A 21,641-nucleotide genomic window follows, 5' to 3' on the forward strand; every position below is an offset into this window, starting at 1 on the left:
TCATAGACCCAGTGTGAGTGTCCTTGACTAGCAAGCCAGCAGTCCAGATCTGTTTCTTACTAAACATGTATCCTGCATCATGAAGAGGCTGCTGAGCAGTATCAAGTATCAATTATCAAGTATGAAGCAAGAATAATGAACAATTCCACTTGAAAAACTATTACTATTGATCTCTAACATTTATCTCTAATTGGGGGGGCACGGTGGCTTAGTGGGTAGCATGTTCGCCTCACACCTCCATTGTTGGGGGTTTGATTCCCGCCTCCACCTTGTGTGTGTGGAGTTTGCATGTTCTCCCCATACCTCGGGGGTTTCCTCCGGGTACTCCGGTTTCCTCCCCCGGTCCAAAGACATGCATGGTAGGTTGATTGGCATCTCTGGAAAATTGTCCGTAGTGTGTGAGTGTGTGAGTGAATGAGAGTGTGTGTGTGCCCTGTGATGGGTTGGCACTCCGTCCAGGGTGTATCCTGCCTCGATGCCCGATGAAGCCTGAGATAGGCACAGGCTCCCCGTGACCCAAGAAGTTCGGATAAGCGGTAGAAAATGAATGAATGAATGAATGAATGAATGAATGAATGAATTTATCTCTAATGAGCAAGCCACAGGAGATGGTGGCAAGAAAAAACTACCTGAGATGATATGAGGAAGAAACCTTGAAAGGAACCAGACTCAGAACGGAAACTCATCCTCATTTAGCTGACACTGGACAAGAAATAATGTAACTGTAAATAATGTCCTTTCTGCAACAGCTTGTAGTCAAGTGGAATTGAGCAACCAAGAGCTCCTGAGGAACTAACAGGTCAGCGTCATTTCTGATCAAATGATCTGATCCGCATCAAATTTCTTCATTTTTACAGCATTATTATTGTACTGTATGTATCTGCTCAGTAGCTGGTCAGAGAAAAGACTGGAAAACTTTATTTGTGCTCGTGTTAATTAAATAAAGGTTTAATTCCATTTTTATTAGATTTTAATGCAACTTATCCTGAAATGGGGTTTGTACATACATACATCCATACAGACATACAGACAGACAGACAGACAGACAGGCAGACAGACAGACAGACAGACATTTGAAAGCGATAAATAAATAAAAGAGAAGAAGATAATGCATTCTTGAATATTTTTTGATATGGGAATCAGGTATTTACACCTGAGTAGAGAAGCAGCAGGTTTGTGGAGCACGTTGATGAGATGTGATGGTCGGTTGGTTCCTCTGTATCTCCCGCTCTTTTTCAAGTGTCTCCTGAAGAGCTTTTTCCAGGTCTTATCAACTCTTTGGTTATTCCGGGAGCTCCGGTGCCAGGAGCGAGGCCATGTAAGGAGACAGGAAAAGCACCATTCAGACCCACAATGCACAGGGGCAAGGGTTAAATCAGACCCGCAAAGCTCTCCAGCTTCAACAGACTAACTTCTGTTTTATACAGCACAATGTCTTCTTTGACCAGCTGTTCTTCCTCTCGCTCATCCTCATCCTCATTTCGTTCGTCAGCGAGGTACAGCTGCAGCAGCGTCACATCAGTCCAGACAGAAGCTTCCTCTCCTCCTCCAGATCCCCTCTTCGTTCCTTTTCTGGATCAGAGAGCGACTGTGCTTTTTGGGGGTAACAGAGGGGACTCAGAGTCATTCATTAGTGAGAGAGAAACTTTCGGAAGTTGCCAGGGAGACAAGAAATCCCACACAGAGGGTTACCAAGGTGACTGGAGCCATGGAGACACACACGGTGAGACCTGGAGTTGATGAAGGAGACAAAAAATTGTATTAATTTGATATAAATTCACAACAAAACAGGATAAGAACGATTTGTTTGATACTTCTGTGAAAGATGCATCTAAATTGTATGATTTGTAATGATCTATATTAAAAAAAATTGTAAAATATTGGACTTAGCGTAGGCCTTTACCTCGCTCTGAATTATGAAGGAGATGTGAGTGCTCTGAGGAGAACGAGCAGGAGGCCATTTTTCTCCTACGGCGTTATTTCTCCCCAGACAACATTCATCAGAGTTTAGGCTCCAGACTTACCATTACATCATACAGAGAGAGAGAGAGAGAGAGAGAGAGAGAGAGAGAGAGAGAGAGAGAGAGAGAGAGAGAGAGAGAGAGAGAGAGAGAGAGAGAGTTACAGAACCAGACAGAAAGGGGGGGTGGCAACTGATATAGAGAAAAAAGTCAGAGCCAAACAAAGAGAGAGAGTGTGCATAGCCAAGAAACACACAGGCACACACACAAACACAGACCGAGAGAGAGAAAGAGAGAGAGAGAGAGTGTGTGTGTGTGTGTGTGTGTGTGAGAGAGAGAGAGAGAGAGAGAGAGAGAGAGAGAGAGAGAGAGAGAGAGAGAGAGAGAGAGAGAGATTTGTACAGTGTCACTTAAAAGCCACATTAGCTTCAGTCACTCTGGGTGAGATTGGCATGAAATCATACCCGCTGACACCCCACCACACACACACACACAGTGAAACAGAGACACATTACAGTACAGTAACACACTCACTCCAGCTCTTTCTAGTTTCTTATAGTAGCTAGTACAAGTATATGTTTGTGTCTAATCACTGATGCTCTGATGACTGGAGGTGGAACGAGCCTCCAGTGTCAGAGTTTTGAAACATTCAGAGGTAAAACTGAAAGGTTTTCACACATGGAGTTTAAGTTTGTTTGCAGTTTCTCTATAACATAACAAGCTACAGTTTGCTATAAAAAGTATGAGGTTCTATAAATATAAATTGTAAATATCGGTAAGTTGCTGTGCCGATTAAGAAATAAAACACTCGTGGAAGAGCCGCTAGAGGAAAATAATCTACTTTGAGATGGCAGTAATTACTGTTGTGTGCATGTGTGTGTGTGTGTGTGTGTGTGTGTGTGTGTGTGTGTGTGTGTTACAGTCAGTACTGGAGCGATCTGGGTGGATGATCATTATTACACTTCAGCTGACGTCAGTCGATTTGAGCCACATGACATAGTGGTGATGGCTTTCAACAGCAGCATCGTTATTCATGCTGAGAAGGTCTGGTTCCTATTTTGTACACACACACATTATATATATATATGTCTTTATATTGGTTGGACAAAATAATGTGAACACCCAATGTTATTAAGGTTAATATTATTTGTGTAGGCTGCTGTGACAGAATAAATGTTGTGATTATCATCTATTTATTTTTTGGTTCCTATATATTGTGTATAAGACATGGAAATGGATGACTTGCCAGACTTCCAAAGGGGACAAATTGTGGGGGATTCTTTAGCAGGAGCATCTGTAAAATGTACAGCCCAACTCTTTGGTGTTGCAAGACCAAATGTCTCCACAATTATTACTGCATACAGTATACAAAGCATGGCAGGACATGGGGTGGATCTGTAACGATTTGAGTGACCATATCTTGGTATCTTGCCTCCTCTTCATTAGCATACATGGTTTGCATGTCATTGCCAGTTAGTATTGGAGAATTCAATGTAATCAGGTGTATGATGATAATGTGCCTATGCAGACATCCAAAACAGTTTAGTCTTAGTTTGAGGAGCACCACTATAAACTTTAGTATCTTCCCTTGCCAGCTCAATCACCTGACTTGAATATCATCAAACCAATGTAGTACATTTTGGAGAGAAGGATGAGACTTCCTAATTTTAAAAGTTAATGTAACCTCAAATTTACATTAATTATCTGTAATAAACTTTACAAAAACATGTAAACAATGCTAAGTTATGGACTGAAGCGAGCAGATATAACTTAGCTCACTTAGCACAGATAAAAGTATGCAAACAAAGTGATCCTTTGTAAATTCAGATACCGGATTTATTTTATTGCGATGAGCAGTTTCAGTTTTACCTAAAACCGATTGATCAATATGCTAACAATACTAGTGATGGATATTAGCTAGCAGCGAGCAAGTAAGTAAAGTTAGCGTAAGCAGCACGTTGGAAATGAAGTGTTTAACCACAGATAGTAAAGCCATCATTCATCATTTCATGCTGTTTACAAGTGCATAACATACAATTGAATGTTTTCTACATTTATACAAGAAAGTATAAATACATTATTATATTAAATAAATATAAATACTATTGTATTGTATGAGTTTCTATAAAGGTATTTAATGGAACAGCACCCACAGATACTTAAACACAGGACATTCTGTATTATACCTATTATACCATTAAAGTGCATGTGTGTGTGTGTGTGTGTGTGTGTGTGTGTGTGTGTGTGTGTGTGTGTGTGTGTGTGTATTTGTTGCCAATAAATTTTGGAGAGAGGATTGAGAAGCAGGATTATTGCCCCGACCTCTCTAAATCAACTAAAAGATATTCTGCTATACGATTGGTAGAAAATTCCTCTGTAAAAAGTTCTGATTTTTGTGAAACCCCTATATATGTATATTTGTGCAAGTGTAGGTAATTGTTACAGCATAATTTTTCTTTTGTTTTTAGTGATTTGTTCTTGTCAACAAACTAACTAATAAAGAAAATCAAATTATGCCTTTTTTTTAAAAAATAATGTTGCACCCTTAAAACTTAAGGGTCTTTAATTTTCAACAATGAAAACAAATTATGTTCCAAATTATTAACAAGAAAGTTTCACATTTGGTTACTTAAAAATAACAACGTTTATTTGTTATAGATTATGTATTTATCTTATGTAATATATAAATTAGCCTGTATTTATAATAATGTAAACATTATAGGTTTTGTCTCTGCTCTTCCTGTCTCACAGGTTGGAGATGATGGCAGTGTCATGGACAAATTTACCCACAAGTCTTTGCTGCCAGAGGACATGGACCCTCTGTCTGTTAGCGGGACACTGACGCCAGAGGGCGTGCTCGTGATCAGTGTGAAAAGCATGTCCAGATCCTCCTCACATCCCTGAACCTGTCCTTCTGACCTTTCAATTCACCTCTTCTAACTTCTAAACTCTGACCTCTGGCAATAAAAACCACCCACAAAAGGCAAATGCAGCGCAACACACTGATGAGAAATGTTTGAATGAACCTGGAGTATTACTACTGTATATTAGCACAGCTAGCATTGGCACAGTCAAAATGTATCTATACTACTTAGACTTTAATATCTATGAGAAGGCATTTAACACATTATTAATTTAGCATAGGCTAGTTTTCAGTTGCCTTTAACACTTAGCATGCAATAACTTTCTATTTTTTTTGTCGGTTTGTTTTATCAAATTAGCTGCATGTATTGAACCTTTAGCAAGTTCTTCATTAGTGTTGTTAGATGTTTGCTAATTCGCGACTCGCTAATTTCCCAACTTCTTAATTTTAAAAGTTAATGTAACCTCAAATTTACATTAATTATCTGAAGTAAACTTTACAAAAACATGCAAACAATGCTAAGTTATGGACTGAAGCTAGCCGATATAAGTTAGCTCACTTAGCACAGATAAAAGTATGCAAATAAAGTGATCCTTTGTAAATTCAGATACTGGATTTATTTTATTGTGCAGTTTCAGTTTTACCTAAAACTGATTAATCAATATGCTAACAATACTAGTGATGGATATTAGCTAGCAGCGAGCAAGTAAGTGGAGTTAGCGTAAGCAGCACGTTGGAAATGAAGTGTTTAACCACAGATAGTAAAGCCATCATTCATCATTTCATGCTGTTTACTAGTGCATAACATACAATTTAATGTTTTCTACATTTATACAATAAATAAATCAAAAAATATTAAATAAATATAAATACTATTGTATTGTGTGTTTCTGTAAAAGTTTTTAATGGAACAGCACCCAAAGATACTTAAACACAGGACATTCTGTATTATAGCATTGTGTGTGTGTGTGTGTGTGTGTATTTGTTGACAGTTATCTTCTAGATGTTAATTGACCTGACACACGTTTTATGAACACAAAAACTAAATCTCACGCTCGTCACAGCTCATAAACCCCATGCAGCTCAACATCATGGCTTCAAACATAAAATATTTCCGCCGTCATTTTTAATCTTAAACAATGTTAACATCAAAGTCTAAAGAAATTCATGCTAAATTGTGATTGGTCAGAAGGTGTTGATGAATTTTCTGTAACGGCAGCTGTGACAGTAACTGTCTTGATACAAGATGGCGGCTTGAAAAAAACATGCAGTGGCCAATCCATAATGGTGCCTTTTTTGTCTTTAGAGAATGGCATTCATGTCTTTAATCGCCAGACAGAACTGCTCTGTCTGCTCTCTGTGTCTTGCAGTGTCTTGTAGTGTATTGTAGTGTATTGTAGTGTATTGTACTTTCTTGTCCTGTATTGTATTGTAGTGTATTGTCTTGTATTGTACTGTCTTGTTCTGTCTTCTAGTGCATTGTCCTGCCTAGAAGTGTATTGTCCTGTATTCTAGTGTCCTGTCTTCTAGTGTCTTGTTCTGTATTTTCCTGTCTTCTAGTGCAGGGCTATTCAATTAGTTTGTTATTTGGGCCAGTTCATGAAAAACATTCCAAATGAGGTGGGTAAAAGGGTTAATGAGGTTTCAGAGAATTTCCAATATAATGTGTCTTGCAGTGTATTGTACTGCCTTGTCCTGCATTGTAATGTATTGTCCTGTCTTCTAATGTATTGTCTTGCCTTCTAGCGTATTGTCCTGTCTTTTAGTGTATTGTTCTAACTTGTAGTGTATTGTCTTGTAATGTAGTGTATTGTCCTGTATTGTAGATTCTTGTCTTGTCCTGTCTTCTAGTATCTTGTCCTGGGATGTAACGTATTGTCCTTCCTTGTAGTGTATTGTCCTGTATTGTAGTGTCTTGTCCTGTCTTCTAGTGTCTTGCCCTAACTTGTAGTGTATTGTCCTGTATTGTAGATTCTTGTCTTGTCCTGTCTTCTAGTATCTTGTCCTGGGATGTAACGTATTGTCCTTCCTTGTAGTGTATTGTCCTGTCCTGTCTTCTAGTGTCTTGTCCTGTCTTCTAGTGTATTGCCCTAACTTGTAGTGTATTGTCCTGTATTGTAGAGTCTTATCTTGTCCTGGCTTGTAACGTATTGTCCTTCCGTGTAGTGTATTGTCCTGTATTGTAGTTGTTTTTCTGTATTGTCCTGCTTTGTAGTGTATTGTCCTGCATTTTAGTTGTGATTTCCTGTATTGTATTTTATTGTATTGCCCTGTCTTGTAATGCAGGGCTATTCAATTAGTTTGTTATTTGGGCCAGTTCATGGAAAACATTCCAAATGAGGTGCCAGAGAGATCTAGCTTACAATGTGAGTGATGACAGAACAACAATATAGGAGCCCATATTTTTGCTCTATAAGACACCCAAGTAAGCTGTTTTCCTACATTTAAACATGATTGTGTTGTATTTTGAAACATCATCAATACATAGTAAGATGCCCAAGAAGGCATCTACATTTTCTACATTCAAATGGGTAAATCAGAGAGCCATATCACACTCATTCATCACAGAATTTAACTCATTTAACTGAGACTTAAGTGCACATAAAAAAGTCACAATATGCAAAATAACCTTGTTTCATGGTATTTTTGTCAAAATAATTTATGTCTATTTAAACTACAACAGCCATCTAAATAACTGGAAAACATTTAAGCTGCCTTCTAACGAGAGATATATATTTTTTCCTTAGATTTTGCAAAAGCAGTGAAATCGGGTGTATATGTTGTCAGCACAATACACACACACAGTGGTGCTGGGCTGTGAGGGATGTGTGATTACTCGTTTTAATGACATCCGTGTGAATATGACGATTCACACGTGTAAGTAGAGATAGCGTAGTAGAGAAAAGTTAATGAGGTTTCAGAGAATTTCCCAATATTTGTTGTAAGGAAGAAATAAACATAAGAAATTATAATAACAAAAGTTCTCATCTGTCTTCATTCTGTCAGTCATCACGTCTCACAGAAGAGGCTGCTCATGCTGAACGGAACAGACACTTGTCACTTCATAACTGTAGGGTTCTTTGTCTGACTGAACTGAATTTATTATAGAAATGTTTTTAGGGCTGAATCCGGCAATTGAATAGCCTGGATCTAACGTATTGTCCTGTATTGTAGTCAGTGTACCGAGTCTATTGTTGTGTATTGTTCTGTATTGCTGTGTACTGTAGTGCATTGCACTGTATTGTTGTGTATTGCTGTGAACTGTAGTGTATTGTCACATTACATTACATTTCCAGCATTTGGTAGATGCCCTTATCCAGAGAGTCTTACATTATCTGTTTTTTTTTTTTTAAACAAATGAGGGTTAAGGGCCTTGCCCAGGGGCCCAATAGTGTCAGGTTGTTGGACCTGAGATCGAACCCACAACTTTCCGATTGGTAGACCAACACCTTAAGCACTAGGCTATCACATGCCTTTTGTTATGTATTGTAGTGGGTTTTTTTGTGTGTGTATTATTCTGAATTTTCGATTAGTAGTCTTTTAAATGTTTTTTTAAACTGTAAAATTATTCCTAATAACCTTACAATGACAACACCATATCTGTTCATTAGTTTGACTAGATTTTTTATTTGTTTGACTTTATTTGATTGATTGAATGTAAATAAACTGATATCCGGGTGATGATACACGAATTCAGAGAGCTGCTGTTGACTACAAATATATTAGTCTTGTTTAATATTAAAGTAAAAATAAAAAGGTTTATTTCACTACAAACGGCTTCAGACAGCTCAGATCTTTTTAAATCCCGCATGTCCAATATCCTTCTGCCCCTTTCTCCATAGTCTGAACTGCAGACAATTAAATTTAACCTGAAAATTAACCTTTTCAACTTCAATTTATACATTTCTACACACTGGCCTTTACGATACATACATATGTTTGTTCAAATCTGAAAAAAATACTTCAGCACACAGACAACTGAAAAAAAAAAGGTTATCATAGCAGACTGTCATCATTTACACACAATGGCATAGAGAGAGAGAGAGAGAGAGCATGTAGCAGACAGAAAAGAATAGATAGATAGATAGAATCATGAGACCAAAAGAGACAGATGGACAGAAAGTGAGCAACATATATAGGTATATATGTATATATAGAGAGTGAGACAGTGGAACACCTTCATCCCTCTCTCTCGCTCTCTCTGGAGTAATGTCACACCTGAAGCATCCCGGGGATCAGTAGCACTGCTGCATTACACATCCAATCACAGCCTTCAGTGACTTCATCACAGGTCGGTCCTGGCCAATTAGGAATCAGGAAAGTGCTCCAGGGACTGACACATGTGTACACACAGACGTGCGCGCACATACACACACAGACGCGCGCACGCACACACACACACACACTTTGTTTGGAGCACGTGCTGTTTACACATTAAAAACTCAGGAGACAAAATAAAGCAAGACAAATAAAATAAAAGGATAAGGATACAAATAAAAAAAAGAAAAAACAAAAGATGACAAATATAATAAAGAAGGAAAATAATGAAACAAAAAATAAAATAAATAAATTGATATTCTCACACAACAAAAGACAAAACAATTGCTGATTATGTTAAATTCTCTTTATTCATCCCTGATATGAAACAATCCTTTTGTTGTCTGAAGAAATGGACACATCTTTGTGTGTGTGTATGTACTTTTTTTTAGTGCCAGTGGTTTTTCCGAACAAGAATTCCCTCAACACTCTGTGCTTTTTCCATCAGCTGATGTGACAAACAGAGCCTCAGTGCGTACCGTAGCATCAGTTCTTTACAAAAATAATCTCTGTCATCCGTGTCAAGGCTTAATCACAGTCTCTCTCTCTCACACACACACACACACACACTCTCTTAAAAAGAAACATTCGTTATTGCACAGAGTCATTCGTTTTGAGATAACAATATTATAACATTAACAACACCAAAAGAATTCCTATTGCTCTTCTCGATCGATTGCTATTGTGCGTGTTAATAAATATGCACTTGTGATTAAAAACAAGCGAGATGAAAACACAAAAGGCAACTGAAGAAATAAATAAAAGGCTGATCACGATTTTGTTTTTTCAGTGTCTCGTTAAGACGATAAAGGATGAGAACTGGTTGCTATGGATACCCAATTTGAAATGAAATGTGTATAATAAGGAGTGTAAGAAATAAAAAAAAAAAAAACAATAAAATCAACATTGTGGGTATCAGTGTGTAGATATTTACAACACGTTTGGAAAATCGTATGTTTTTAGGCACTTCGTCAGACAAAGCTTAACATTCGCTCAAGATTTCAGAGCAACGCTACCTAGCACATCCCTGTTTCCCTGTTGGGACTGGAGTCATTAACAAACAAACAAACAAACAAACAAAGTTTGATCAGATCTTACGTTAATACGCGATCATTCCAGTACTGATATGTTAGAAGACAAATATATTAAATCTGTAAACCTAATATCAAACATTTTAAATCATAGCTATAAGGTGCACCATTTAGAGAGAGGAAAAAAAAAAAAAAAAGCAAGCCCAACACCAAACCACACCGAGCGTATTGGTCAGAGGGAGAGTAATGGACGGTTGTCAGAATCGAGAATTAAAATCAGAATCGTTGATTTAACAAACAAATAAAGTACAATAATAAAAATATGAATATATTAAGCACTGAATAACATGACAAAAACATCCACAACGACAAATAAGACACTAAGGGAAGAAGAGCATCCATCTCTGTTTCTTGATCTAGAAGACAATTAGAAATGCACAAGGCAAAAATACTTGAAATTCTTTGCGAATATTTGTCATTTTCGATTTAACAAACCCTCCAACATGCAATGACTTATTTATTACACATCTCATGTTAAGGCATGCAGTTAGATACTGTAGATTGGCATCCTGTCCACACTTTAGATACTCAGCGACTGGAGATGAATTGGATATCGCTCATGTTCGATTGCTCATAGTTGTAAAACTGCGTCGTGACAAACATCTGATACGATGTGATGCTGTGAGATAATCCGAGCGTACATTGTTGACCAGACGACCAGAAACGCAACCCTAAATGATCCAAGCTAACTAATGTAGCTAGCTAATGTGCTTCTTTTTAAAGCTACAAGCTAGCTGGTGGTGTTATACAGGATTATAAGCAGTGTACAATTAATACTAAATACGTTACTCACTTCGGCATTGACGAGTACCGAAAATGTATGCCTACGTAGACCTTGTCTAAAATAACTGTATTAAAGCATCCGAACTATTAAAGATTTTACACCAGGAGGTACAGCACGGCTCAGTTCCTGATTCAAAAATGGGATTTATGCTGCCCTCAAAAAAAAAAAAAAGTTCCTGAATCTGTGAAAGCAGGAGTTTCAGTGGAGGTAGTCGGGTTAGAGACTAGTTGCACAAAACGGGTCAATTTTATTTGATGCTAAACCAAATCTTTGATTCTGGCTTAGTGAAGACGAATAGAGGTACGAATACTATCGTCTCAGAAGAAGGAGACGGTCCAAAGCGTTTTCCCTTGAATAATCTGAAAAGGCATTTTACTGTGAATGCAGTGCACTAACTAGGGTTTCCAGCACCATTATGTTGTTCCCTATGTAGGCAGCATGCATAGTGAACAGAGGGCGGATTTTACACAGCAAACGAAATGTAAATAACCAGTAAGGGAGATCATTAAAAAAAGTACTAAATGACTGATTAAATACTTTGGTTAATCAGTGCTCTGGATTATTTTTAACCCCACCCACATTTCCTGCCCTTGGCTCGCATGGTATCTGAACGGAAAAGGGAACCGAATTTAAGATTGTGATTAACTGGTAGACCTGAGCTTTACTGACCAACAGAAAAGCACTGCTAGACCATAGACACCTAAATCAGGAAATCCTGAAAGACCACCAAAGTCTGGTTCCATGTCTGATTTGCGGTTATCCAGCTACTTAAGACTACCCAGAGTGTATAAACATTAGAACCAAGGGTAAAAGAACTCCATCAACATCTAAACAACATGGTCGAGTTCCTCAAAGAACATTTTGGGATCTGAGCACCAAATATGCAATATAAGGAATTTTTAACAGGAAATAGAAGGTGTCTAAGCCAGGATGTGAGTGACCTAAATGGCATGTTCTTCATGAGTAGATGCAAAACATAGATATGCTGAAATTCAAGAAAATCTTAGGATCTGAGAATCACAAGTAATTTGAATTCATCGTAGTAGGAAGGTCTGCTTCCCAGGTTCCTGGCTGTTCCTTGAGGAACCAGCTCACATTTTTGTCCCAACATTGCAGAACGTTGGGTTGAAGAGCCAAAAAAGTTATACGAGAAACAATTTGAGAACTTGGAATCACTGAACATCACTTTAACAGATAACATGAACATTAGAACCACCTAATGAGAATGACCAGGTCTTACCAGGAATATATTGGGCATTTGTGAATAAAATGTAGGTTGTTTGATCAACAGACTAAATGTGAGATCTTACACCAGATCCATCAGGAGAATATTAAACAGAACATGCGATATGCACGACTAGGTTCTGCTTGCAAAGTGTCTTTTGAATACTGGAACCTTGGGTCCTAAGGGTACCACAAACATTTAATCAAGCACAAATTCAGCAAGATGTTGGAGTGTCTGACTGGAATGGAGTGTCTGGGCTCTGCTATGGCAAGCAAGTCAAGGAACTGTGGAGTAACGTTGCAACTTTCATATATTACAGAGAATATATGAAAGAGGATCGCATGAGATACTGAAAACCACGGACAAGGAACAGCAGGAAGTAAGAGAACGTGAGCCAACATGAAAGACTCTCCGGATCTGAGATGAAGAGACGAACAACTTCTTTGAAGAGCACATCAAAATAAACACAGATTCTTCAGTCCCAAAAGAAGGTCCTATGGGATTCTGGAAATCTTACCTAAGAGGAATATTCGTCAGGAAGTAAGAACATCTGACCCAACATATGAATGACCAGGTTCTCCTCTGATGAGATGATCAGATGCAGACAGGTTCCTTCAGGAACATATCTGGAAATTGAAACCTTTGGTTCTTCAGACCCAGCAAAAGGTTCTACAAGTTCAGTCTCAGTGTTCAGACCAGGACATGGACAATAGACTGGAATGTTAAATTCAGCTGAAGTAAAAAATAAAAAATAAAAAAATGAACACAGATATGGAAAAGATCAGCTTGGAAAAGAACACTGATTTTTAGCTTTTACAAACGATTCCAAATGAGCATAATTTTATAAATAAGTAAAAACAAAAATCGGTTAAGTGAAAATTCTGATAATTAATAGTCAATATTTGAATTTTGTAGTGTTGGTAAATTTTGAGGGGGTAAAAAAACTTTTTTATAACAAAGTGCATCACAGTTAATGAGAACAGTATTAAATGTCTGTTTCTGATAATTGCATCAGAATTTAAAATCAAACGAGCGGTTAGTGTACGAACAATCCATAAATTACAGATATTAATTAGCATTTAAGAAATAAGTTAAACAACAACAGGAGTGTTGCTCTTTTAGTTTGCAAAGAGAAGACAAAAAGGTGCTTATGCAGGCATGAAATTTAAAAGCGCTCATTAAAAAAGTGTGTAAATATTGCAAAATATCACTTTGTAACTGTATCTAGCATCAGAATGCATACAATAGGAAGACTCTAATGTAAAAAATGCAAAAGATGAAAGATAGGAGGAAGAACGAGAGAAGAATAGCGACTATGTAGTTTTGTCTGAAATTCAGGAATTCGCATTCAGGAAGTGTTAGCATTGGAACACCCCTTTTTTTTCGAAACCAGTGAATCAGTGCAGAAGAGGCGGGACATGAAAGATGAGCTTAAAATCCCTTTTGCCAAGCGTTCACCAGCGACCTGAATACAGACCTTTACAGAAAGAAAAACCTAGAAGTGTGGAGCTCTTCAGCTTTCGTAGAAAAACACACAGACAAAAAGATTTGTACATTAATTACGAGTATTATCCAAAACTCCTTTCGTCCGTTCTCCCTCGTCTTTTCTTTCATTGTCTTTTTTTTTGTTTTTTTACTGAGATTTCTCGTCCGAGTCGGACGGCTGATGGTCCCTCGGCAGCGTCATGTTGGTGTGGCGGTTCCACAGTTTGTGGAGTTCAGTCACTTCAGCGTCACTGCTGCTGGTGCCGCTGTCCCTGAAGCTGGCCAGTGGGGGGCGCACCTTCACCCCCTTCACCGTCACCGAACCCTCGATGGCCTTACGCAGCTACAACACAGATATCACACAGATCATATTTACATTTACAGCATTTAGCAGACACCAGAGCGACTGACGCTCTTATTTTTAAACAACTGAGCCGCAGCTTGGTGGACCTGGGATCAAACTCACAACCTTCAGATTGGAAGCACAACAACTTAACCACTAGGCTACCACATGCCCAGATAAACCAGACTAGACTACAGACACTAGAATAGGTAAAAAAAACAAAACAAAAAAAAACAATACAAACTGTAGCTGTAAAGAAGCTTTAATCAAATTAAGTCCTTATTGTTAATAACAAATATAAATAAAAAAAAGAATTCACAGTTACTCATTAAACAAAATGTGAAGATTGAAACAATATGTTTATATTATCATGAATAACACAAATATTAATTTTCGACAGCAGTGCAAAAAAAAAAAACAAAACAAAAATAAAAGAAGCCGTAGAAAGAAATGCCACAGAAGCAGTTCAAGAAGAATTATTTCGGACTGTTTCTAATTATGGAGAATTAATGAGGAAAAACACAGAGGGTGGAATATTTTTTTTATTTTTCTCATTTTAAATAAAGATCTTATCAAAATAATAATAATAAGAAGAAGAAAATAAAATAATTCCAGAAACGTATTCTATTAATACTCAATTGTGGTTAGTTATACAGTTAGTCTAGGTCCTGTTCTTGTTCTGTAACTTTACATTTATGCATCTTCTCGTTTTGTTTGCATTTTACTTGCTAGCGTTTTACCAACTGAACACCTTGCTAGTGAACATCAACTGAGCAAACTCTAACAACATGAGCTTGCTTTCTAATGCAAAACATGCATTTTATTTGAATATTCAAACGTTAAATTGATGTTAAGCTCATCAACATCAACATCAGAAGCATTTTTCTATCTTTGATATTCCCCAAGAAGCTAAAATCCAGTCTGGCATGTGAAAGTTTACATCATGGTTCACTCACCTCTCGGAGTGACACGACCCCTATGAGACGCCCGATGCTGGTGACGTAAGCGTGGTCCAAACCCAACAAAGAGAAAATGGTGTGTGTCTGAAACACGATGAAACATTGATTAACTCACATTTAATTCTCTCAGTGTTTGTGTTGTGTAAATAAAACCTTTGCATCATTGGACTTCAGTGCGATTAGAGACCGAAATGTGATCTGAGGCCTTTAATTACCTTCATCAGGTGTTAATATTTTGATTAGACTTATCTAAACCTCTGACTTCACGCCTATGGATTATCGTTCCCATGGTGACGGCTACAGCATCATTACAGAGACAACAAACAGGAAAGAAGGTTTTAAGCAACTGAGGGCAGTAAACAGCTCAATACACAGAGAGACGTGTGTGTGTGTGTGTGTGTGTGTGCTCGCACATGATGGATTTGTGCTAAAATCTCTCTCCTAAATATTTAAAGAGCAGGATGAGGAAATTAGGCTGGAGGAGAGAGAGAGAGAGAGAGAGAGAGAGAGAGTGTGTGTGTGTGTGTGTTTTGAAGGGGATGAATGGAGGACATTAGGCACATCCATTGCTTGCGGCAAGAGGGAATGAGGTTTCTTTCTGAGTGTGTGTGTGTGTGTCCATGTTATGTGCCCATTCACCCCATGAGAGTGTGTGTAATACTGCAGAGAGAATCTTAATGAGCACTAATTTTCTATTGCCTCTGGTGACACTGGAAAAAGTGTGTTAGAAATAAGTCTGTGTGTGTGTGTGTGTGTGTGTGTGTGTGTGTGTGTGTGTGTGTGGGAGAGAGAAAGATGAATCAACACTAATAGACACTTTAGTTATTAGAACTATTCAGAAATCCCACACACCTTGTGCAGTGAGGTGCGCTCCACCAGCTGGAAGGGGGCGGGGTCAATCTTACAGTTGTTGAAATTCACCTGCTCGTCAAGCTGTTGCTCCTCCCACTCAGCGATCTAGAACAAGCAAGAAAAAGATATTGACTGTATGTACTAGCATTATTTTTTCTTCGTAATACCGACGTGATGTGTGACGCTAAAGGGTCACGGCATTAAAAAAATCATGAGGAAATAAATCAGTCCAAGTTTACATCGTAAACATAAAACTTGGCATACATTGTTCATCACTAGCAGCAAAAGCTAGCTAAGGGGAAAAAAAAAAAACATCTTTCAAGAAAAAGCTAAATGACAACAGAAACAAAGCAACACAAACAAAACTTGGCTAGCTAACGTACTTCATTTTTCTCACTAATATTAGAACCAATCAGCTGAATTATGCAAGTGCATGAAAAAAAAAGTGGAACAGAGCTAAATAAAATGTACTCTGATTAATTTATACTCAGTATCGTTATTGCAGAGTAACAAAATACTATCAATAATGATTATAATAATATTGTTAATATTAGTATAACTTTTATTATTGTTAGTATTACTGTGAATCTTAAAAATACTTATTTTTATGTAATTAATTAAAATTATTTTAATTCAATTTATTTGTATAGTGAAAATATCACACCATAGAATAAAAATGACAGTTTGAAATTTTTAATATTTATACTTAACTTACTAATTATTATGATTGTCATTAAGATTATTGTTGACATTAATGCTGATATTCCTGTTACTCTTTTGTGTTTTTAATAGTTTATTTTAGCAATAGTATAATAACGCTCCACCATAAGAAAGAAAGGATAGATAATTACACTGCACACTGTGTGTGTGTGTGTGTGTGTGTGTGCGTGTGTGTGAGTTCTCACCTCTCTCATGGTCATGTCATCCTCAAAGTCGTCCTCCTACAGATATAAGAGGAGAACACACAGACAGATTTATACGCCGATTCATAACATCTGGTAACCGTAGCAACTGTTGCTGGTGCGAAACAGACATGTCTGCAGTAATGAAACATGCAGACACAAACACACACACACAGAAACCCACACACACAGACAGACACACAAGCACACACACACACACAGATGGCTGATTACAGGTCTTAAATATCACATTGTCAGTATGGCGATCACACCATTTCTCAGTTCCTTACACTTTTCCTCCCTCTCACTCTCACACTGAATTCCCACAATCCAAAAATGGAATCAGTGACATCACTGCATCACACCATTCCAAAACACACACACGCACGCTATAAATAGCCACCTTTTATTTTTTACTCCAGACCTCCTTACAGTGTTGCATCAAATTAAAATTGACGGCACACTTGAGTAGGGGACACACACATGCGCTCACTCACACTCGCGCTCACACAGGCATACATGCGCTCGCACACACTTTTTATTTGTTTTGTGATGAGCTAAGTAAGCCTTTTAAAATCTATAAAAACAGTTTAATTCATCATCAGGATGTGGGATTTCACAAACTAGTGGTCTATTTTAATGGCAGCTAACAGGTTGTTCAGTTCTACTAAAGATTAGAAAGAAAATGTGCTGATGTATCACATGAACATATAGTAGGTATACAGACGGTTTGTGATAATGTTAGCTAATGCTAAACTACAGCTAGTAAACAAAATTATAGCTCATGAACGATTTCATGTGAGTACTGTCTTAAAATACTGTAAGTAATTATTCAAGCATTTCATCTAAAATAAGTTTTTATAGTTTTAAATAATTATTTAGCTTAAAATTAAACTGAAATGCTTGTTAAACCTGGTTGATACTTGGCTAGCTACTGTAATTATTAAACTAGCTAGCCACAAACCGTTTGCTTTTGGATTTGACTACTAATAGTATTTATTATGAACATTGTATTGCTAATGAATTCCAAACTTTAAACTCTATAGCTGAGATGAAAGCAAGGCATTATGGGTAACTGCAGTGCTCGCTATCTCTTTACATCATGTTACATGCATAATTCAGTCGTGATGAATGACTTAGCATGCTACTGGGACAAGTAAAAGCACTGTTGTACGTCGCTCTGGATAAGGGCATCTCACAAATGCAGTACATGTACAGTAAGTAGTACAACACCTTATCTGACCTTTGACCTTTATCATTTAAGATTTCAACACGTTTCATCATAGTTCAATCAAGAATTAAAGACTTACACGGTGACAGTATTTAAATGCTCACTGGCTTGACATCATTTTTGAATAGCAATTTTCCCTTTGCAAAATAAATACAATTTTGTCATTGGAGTAACAACTAAATTTTAAGGTTCATTAACCTACAACTTAACTTTTTAACCTACTACTACTTAATTACTTAAAATGACTATTAGCGAGCGTTTATGCAGAAACAAAGTAGCATAATACTTTCCTGATCAAATGAAAAAACAGAAACAGAAATAAATCAGATTCGTTAGCTTGCTATAAGAATATTGTGAAGTTATTTATAGGCGTGGAAATTTAGCTGATCATTTAACATTATTAACATAATAAAAATTTAGCAGATATGTTTAGTAATATATATAGTTCCTAAAGGTTATCTTGATGGATAAAATATTATTCATATAGAATATAATAAAAAATGCTTTGATCTGTGTAACTTTGAGAAAGTTGATTGAATTGTTTTTAAGAATGAGTTTATTGAATTCTGTTTTTATAGCTATGTAGCAAGTAATATTTTGCATATTATAGCCAACTGTGCATAAAAATATTCTGTATACTGTAAAAACTTTGCATTTGATATTTTTATGTATTAAGGCACTAGCTATTTAAATTTCATTTCCTTATTAATGTAGATCACATTTGGACAAGTTTTAGAAGCAAGTTCAGCAAGCAAAATTACAGACATTCAAATGAATTAAATTAACTTTTCAATGTTAGTAAGTTTTATCATAGAAGTCATGCACAGACTGTGTAATCAAATTTAGATTATTGCAAGGGCGTCGATTTGGGTAGGGACGAACATCCAGGGAACACTCAATTGTCCCTAGCAATAATTCGACCAAGCCTATATATATTTATACATAACCACTGATATCCGTCTGCGTCTTGTGCTTTTTTACTTATTTCATTTAACATTTATCCAGGAATCATTAAATAAGATGAAAATATTTTACAACGGCGTTCTGTAAAAAAATAGCGCAACTAGTGGGACACAAACGGTTAACAGATTTACCCCCTGCAATGAATCCCGTCTCTGCAACTCACCTCTCTAAAAGGATTGGCCTTTTCCTTTTTTGAGTCCTGCCTCTCTAACCCACGTCGCTGTTTAATTGGCTTTGTCTTTCTCGCTAATGTGTTGAGGTCGGCTGCAGCTAGATTCCGTTGTATGAAGCAATATGCAACGTGATTATGCAGGCTACCGGTATGTGAGGAAGAAAGTATTCTTATAACAACAGTTTTATGCACAAAATACGGGGAATGTTGTCCCCACCGATGTCAAATAAATTATGTCCCCACCAATGTCAAAATCAAACTTTTGCCATTGGATTATTGTAATAATTAGAAATGATAAATATTGAAGAGATGTGAATCAGAAGAAAGAACACATTACATTTTGTTGTAACATGTCTAGAAGGACTTGATAATTATTTTGCCAGCATTTTTAAAATATGTTAGCAATAAAATTTTCTATTCTAATGTTTTTTTGTGTGTGTTTTTTTTTTAGCTAAAGGTTTAAAGTACATTTAAAGTAGTTATACATTTGGATGTTGTCGAAGATTTCTGAGCTAATATTGTTATAGCTCAAAATTTAACTTACTTAATTTAGTTAAATTTAACTTTAACTTAAATTTACATTAAACTTTAACTTAATTTGACAAAAGTAAGTTAAACTGTTGTTGTAAAATTATCAATAAAAACTTGGATATTCTATTAAATTTAATATTAATATATCTTGTGCGTTATTTTGTTGCAATATGCTTAAAAGGTAGAACTATAGATGCTTTCTATATCCTATAGTTCTCACAGAATTTCAAGTTAAGGGCTATAAAAACTAGCTAAAATATTGTATCTATTATTTTAAATGTTTATTGTTGGTTACAAGCTTTTCAGCAGCACTGCAGCATATTTTGATATTTTGAAGCATTTATAGATATTGTAGCAAATGTTTTATTAGAAAATGTCATTAGTAAAAGTTTACTGCTCAGAGTCTTGACGTTAAATTCATTACTGTTTTCTACTTGACATTTCAACTGATCTGATTTAGATGTCAATTCAAATGTCAAGGTAGCCGTAAAAACCTCAACCACAAACTGGGAGATGGTTGTTTCAAATTCTGCCAATTTGTGATCCAGAAGGTCAAAGGTCAAGAGCAGGCATACAGAAGGAAAGTGCTCGAGATTAGACATGAAGGCAAAATGGCTGCTTGGATGGAAGTCATGTTTCTGTTGGTGTTATTTTTTCGTCGGGTTTACAGTCTGGGGTTCTTACCGCCACCGATATCCTCACACGCTTGAGCTTCCTGTGCTCAGGAGCCATGGAGTTCGCCAGGTTATAAATCTTCCATCAGGAAACAGGGGCAAATGTTAAGACAGTGAGAGAGAATGTGATAAAAACCTAATGGTTAACTGCTGAAGAGCATCACTGAGAGAGACGTGGGAGAAAATCAGGACTCGAGTGAAGTGACGTAACTGGTTTGAAGTGGGGGGTTTGAAAATTGTGTGTGCATGTGTGTGTGTGTCTGTGTGTACATACCTCTGCCCCCTCAGTATCTGGGTGGGTGCAGAAGAGGCTCTTTAAGGCGATGCCCGAGTCCTGACCTGGTAGGAAGATAAAGCATAGCTACATGTGTAGTCACTTTTACATCTTTGTGTGTGTGTGTGTGTGTGTGCACTCATGTGTATACAAGTACATACTTGATGGTATATGTGAGCCTCTATCTGTGACTGGCTGTCGTTTTAGTGCAGGCTTCAGCGGTTTTGGTGAGACGGAACGAGGAGGAGTGAACGAGGATTCCTCCGTAGAGATCTAAAAAAAAATAAAAATAATAATAATCAAAATAAAATATATAAATAAAAATATTGCAAATAAAAACAAAAAGAAAATAATAATCTCAAAAGAGCTATATGGGGGCCCTAAAAATGGATGAATAAAAAAATAGGTATAAAAAATAAAATGTATAAACATATATAATAAAAACAAAAAAACATTCAAATTCCCATTGTTAAAGCAGCTTTAATGTAGAAATGTAGAACCAAAGAAAAAAAAACCTTGAGAGGAACCAGACACAGAAGGGATCCCATCCTCATTTGGGTGATACCAGACAGAAAATAATGTAATGTTCTTTCTACAACAATTTACAATAAAATATATTAATAATATTTAAATACAATTACAAATTTTTTTACATTCTTTATCATTTTAAATTCCCTCCCCGATTGTATTTCCACTGTACATTTGACAAACCTGGAAACCCAGTTAGAGAAACAACTAGCATGTTATACAAGCTTTAAACACAAGGGGCAGTGTTTTGTCTTAAATAATGAACAAAAATGAATTTTAAATGTAAAAATGTAATCCCTCAAAAGTGAACTATCATAAGACTCATCTTTTATTAAAAAGAAAATGCAAATGTGAAAGCATCAAACTAAACAATACATTTCTAATAAAATGATTAAAATGTAAGATTCGTGAGGCTGGAAGTTATCAGCTGTAAAGAATTGTGTAATTGTGGAAATAGAAATTTGTGTACATAACTCAACACAAATA

General features: G+C 36.6%; 2 protein-coding genes across 4 annotated transcripts in view; one reads left to right on the forward strand and one right to left on the reverse strand.

The window, feature by feature from the left end:
- The first annotated feature begins 1,342 nt into the window (after nt 1-1,342).
- Nucleotides 1,343-7,674, forward strand: hspb12 (heat shock protein, alpha-crystallin-related, b12). The gene is made up of 3 exons (XM_027138898.2): nt 1,343-1,723; nt 2,884-3,005; nt 4,713-7,674. The coding sequence occupies exons 1-3, from the start codon at nt 1,432-1,434 to the stop codon at nt 4,863-4,865; spliced, it is 567 nt and encodes a 188-aa protein (XP_026994699.1). The 5' UTR covers nt 1,343-1,431; the 3' UTR covers nt 4,866-7,674.
- A 1,759-nt stretch (nt 7,675-9,433) lies between these two features.
- The window catches only part of LOC113637854 (chloride channel protein 2-like), a 59,120-nt gene continuing 46,912 nt past the window's right edge, over nt 9,434-21,641 (reverse strand). For 2 of the 3 annotated variants that reach the window (XM_027138763.2, XM_047820535.1), the window contains 7 exons: nt 20,789-20,900; nt 20,628-20,692; nt 20,364-20,432; nt 16,786-16,821; nt 15,881-15,985; nt 15,026-15,112; nt 9,434-14,069 (listed from right to left, as the gene is read on the reverse strand). In XM_027138763.2, coding sequence (XP_026994564.2) covers nt 13,875-14,069; nt 15,026-15,112; nt 15,881-15,985; nt 16,786-16,821; nt 20,364-20,432; nt 20,628-20,692; nt 20,789-20,900 — 669 coding nt within the window. In that variant the 3' untranslated portion in view covers nt 9,434-13,874. The remainder of the gene's footprint in view (nt 14,070-15,025; nt 15,113-15,880; nt 15,986-16,785; nt 16,822-20,363; nt 20,433-20,627; nt 20,693-20,788; nt 20,901-21,641) is intronic. The other variant, XM_047820534.1, reaches the window with a different exon arrangement.

The sequence above is a fragment of the Tachysurus fulvidraco genome, chromosome 11 (assembly GCF_022655615.1).
Source record: "Tachysurus fulvidraco isolate hzauxx_2018 chromosome 11, HZAU_PFXX_2.0, whole genome shotgun sequence".
In the NCBI taxonomy this organism is placed as follows: domain Eukaryota; kingdom Metazoa; phylum Chordata; class Actinopteri; order Siluriformes; family Bagridae; genus Tachysurus; species Tachysurus fulvidraco.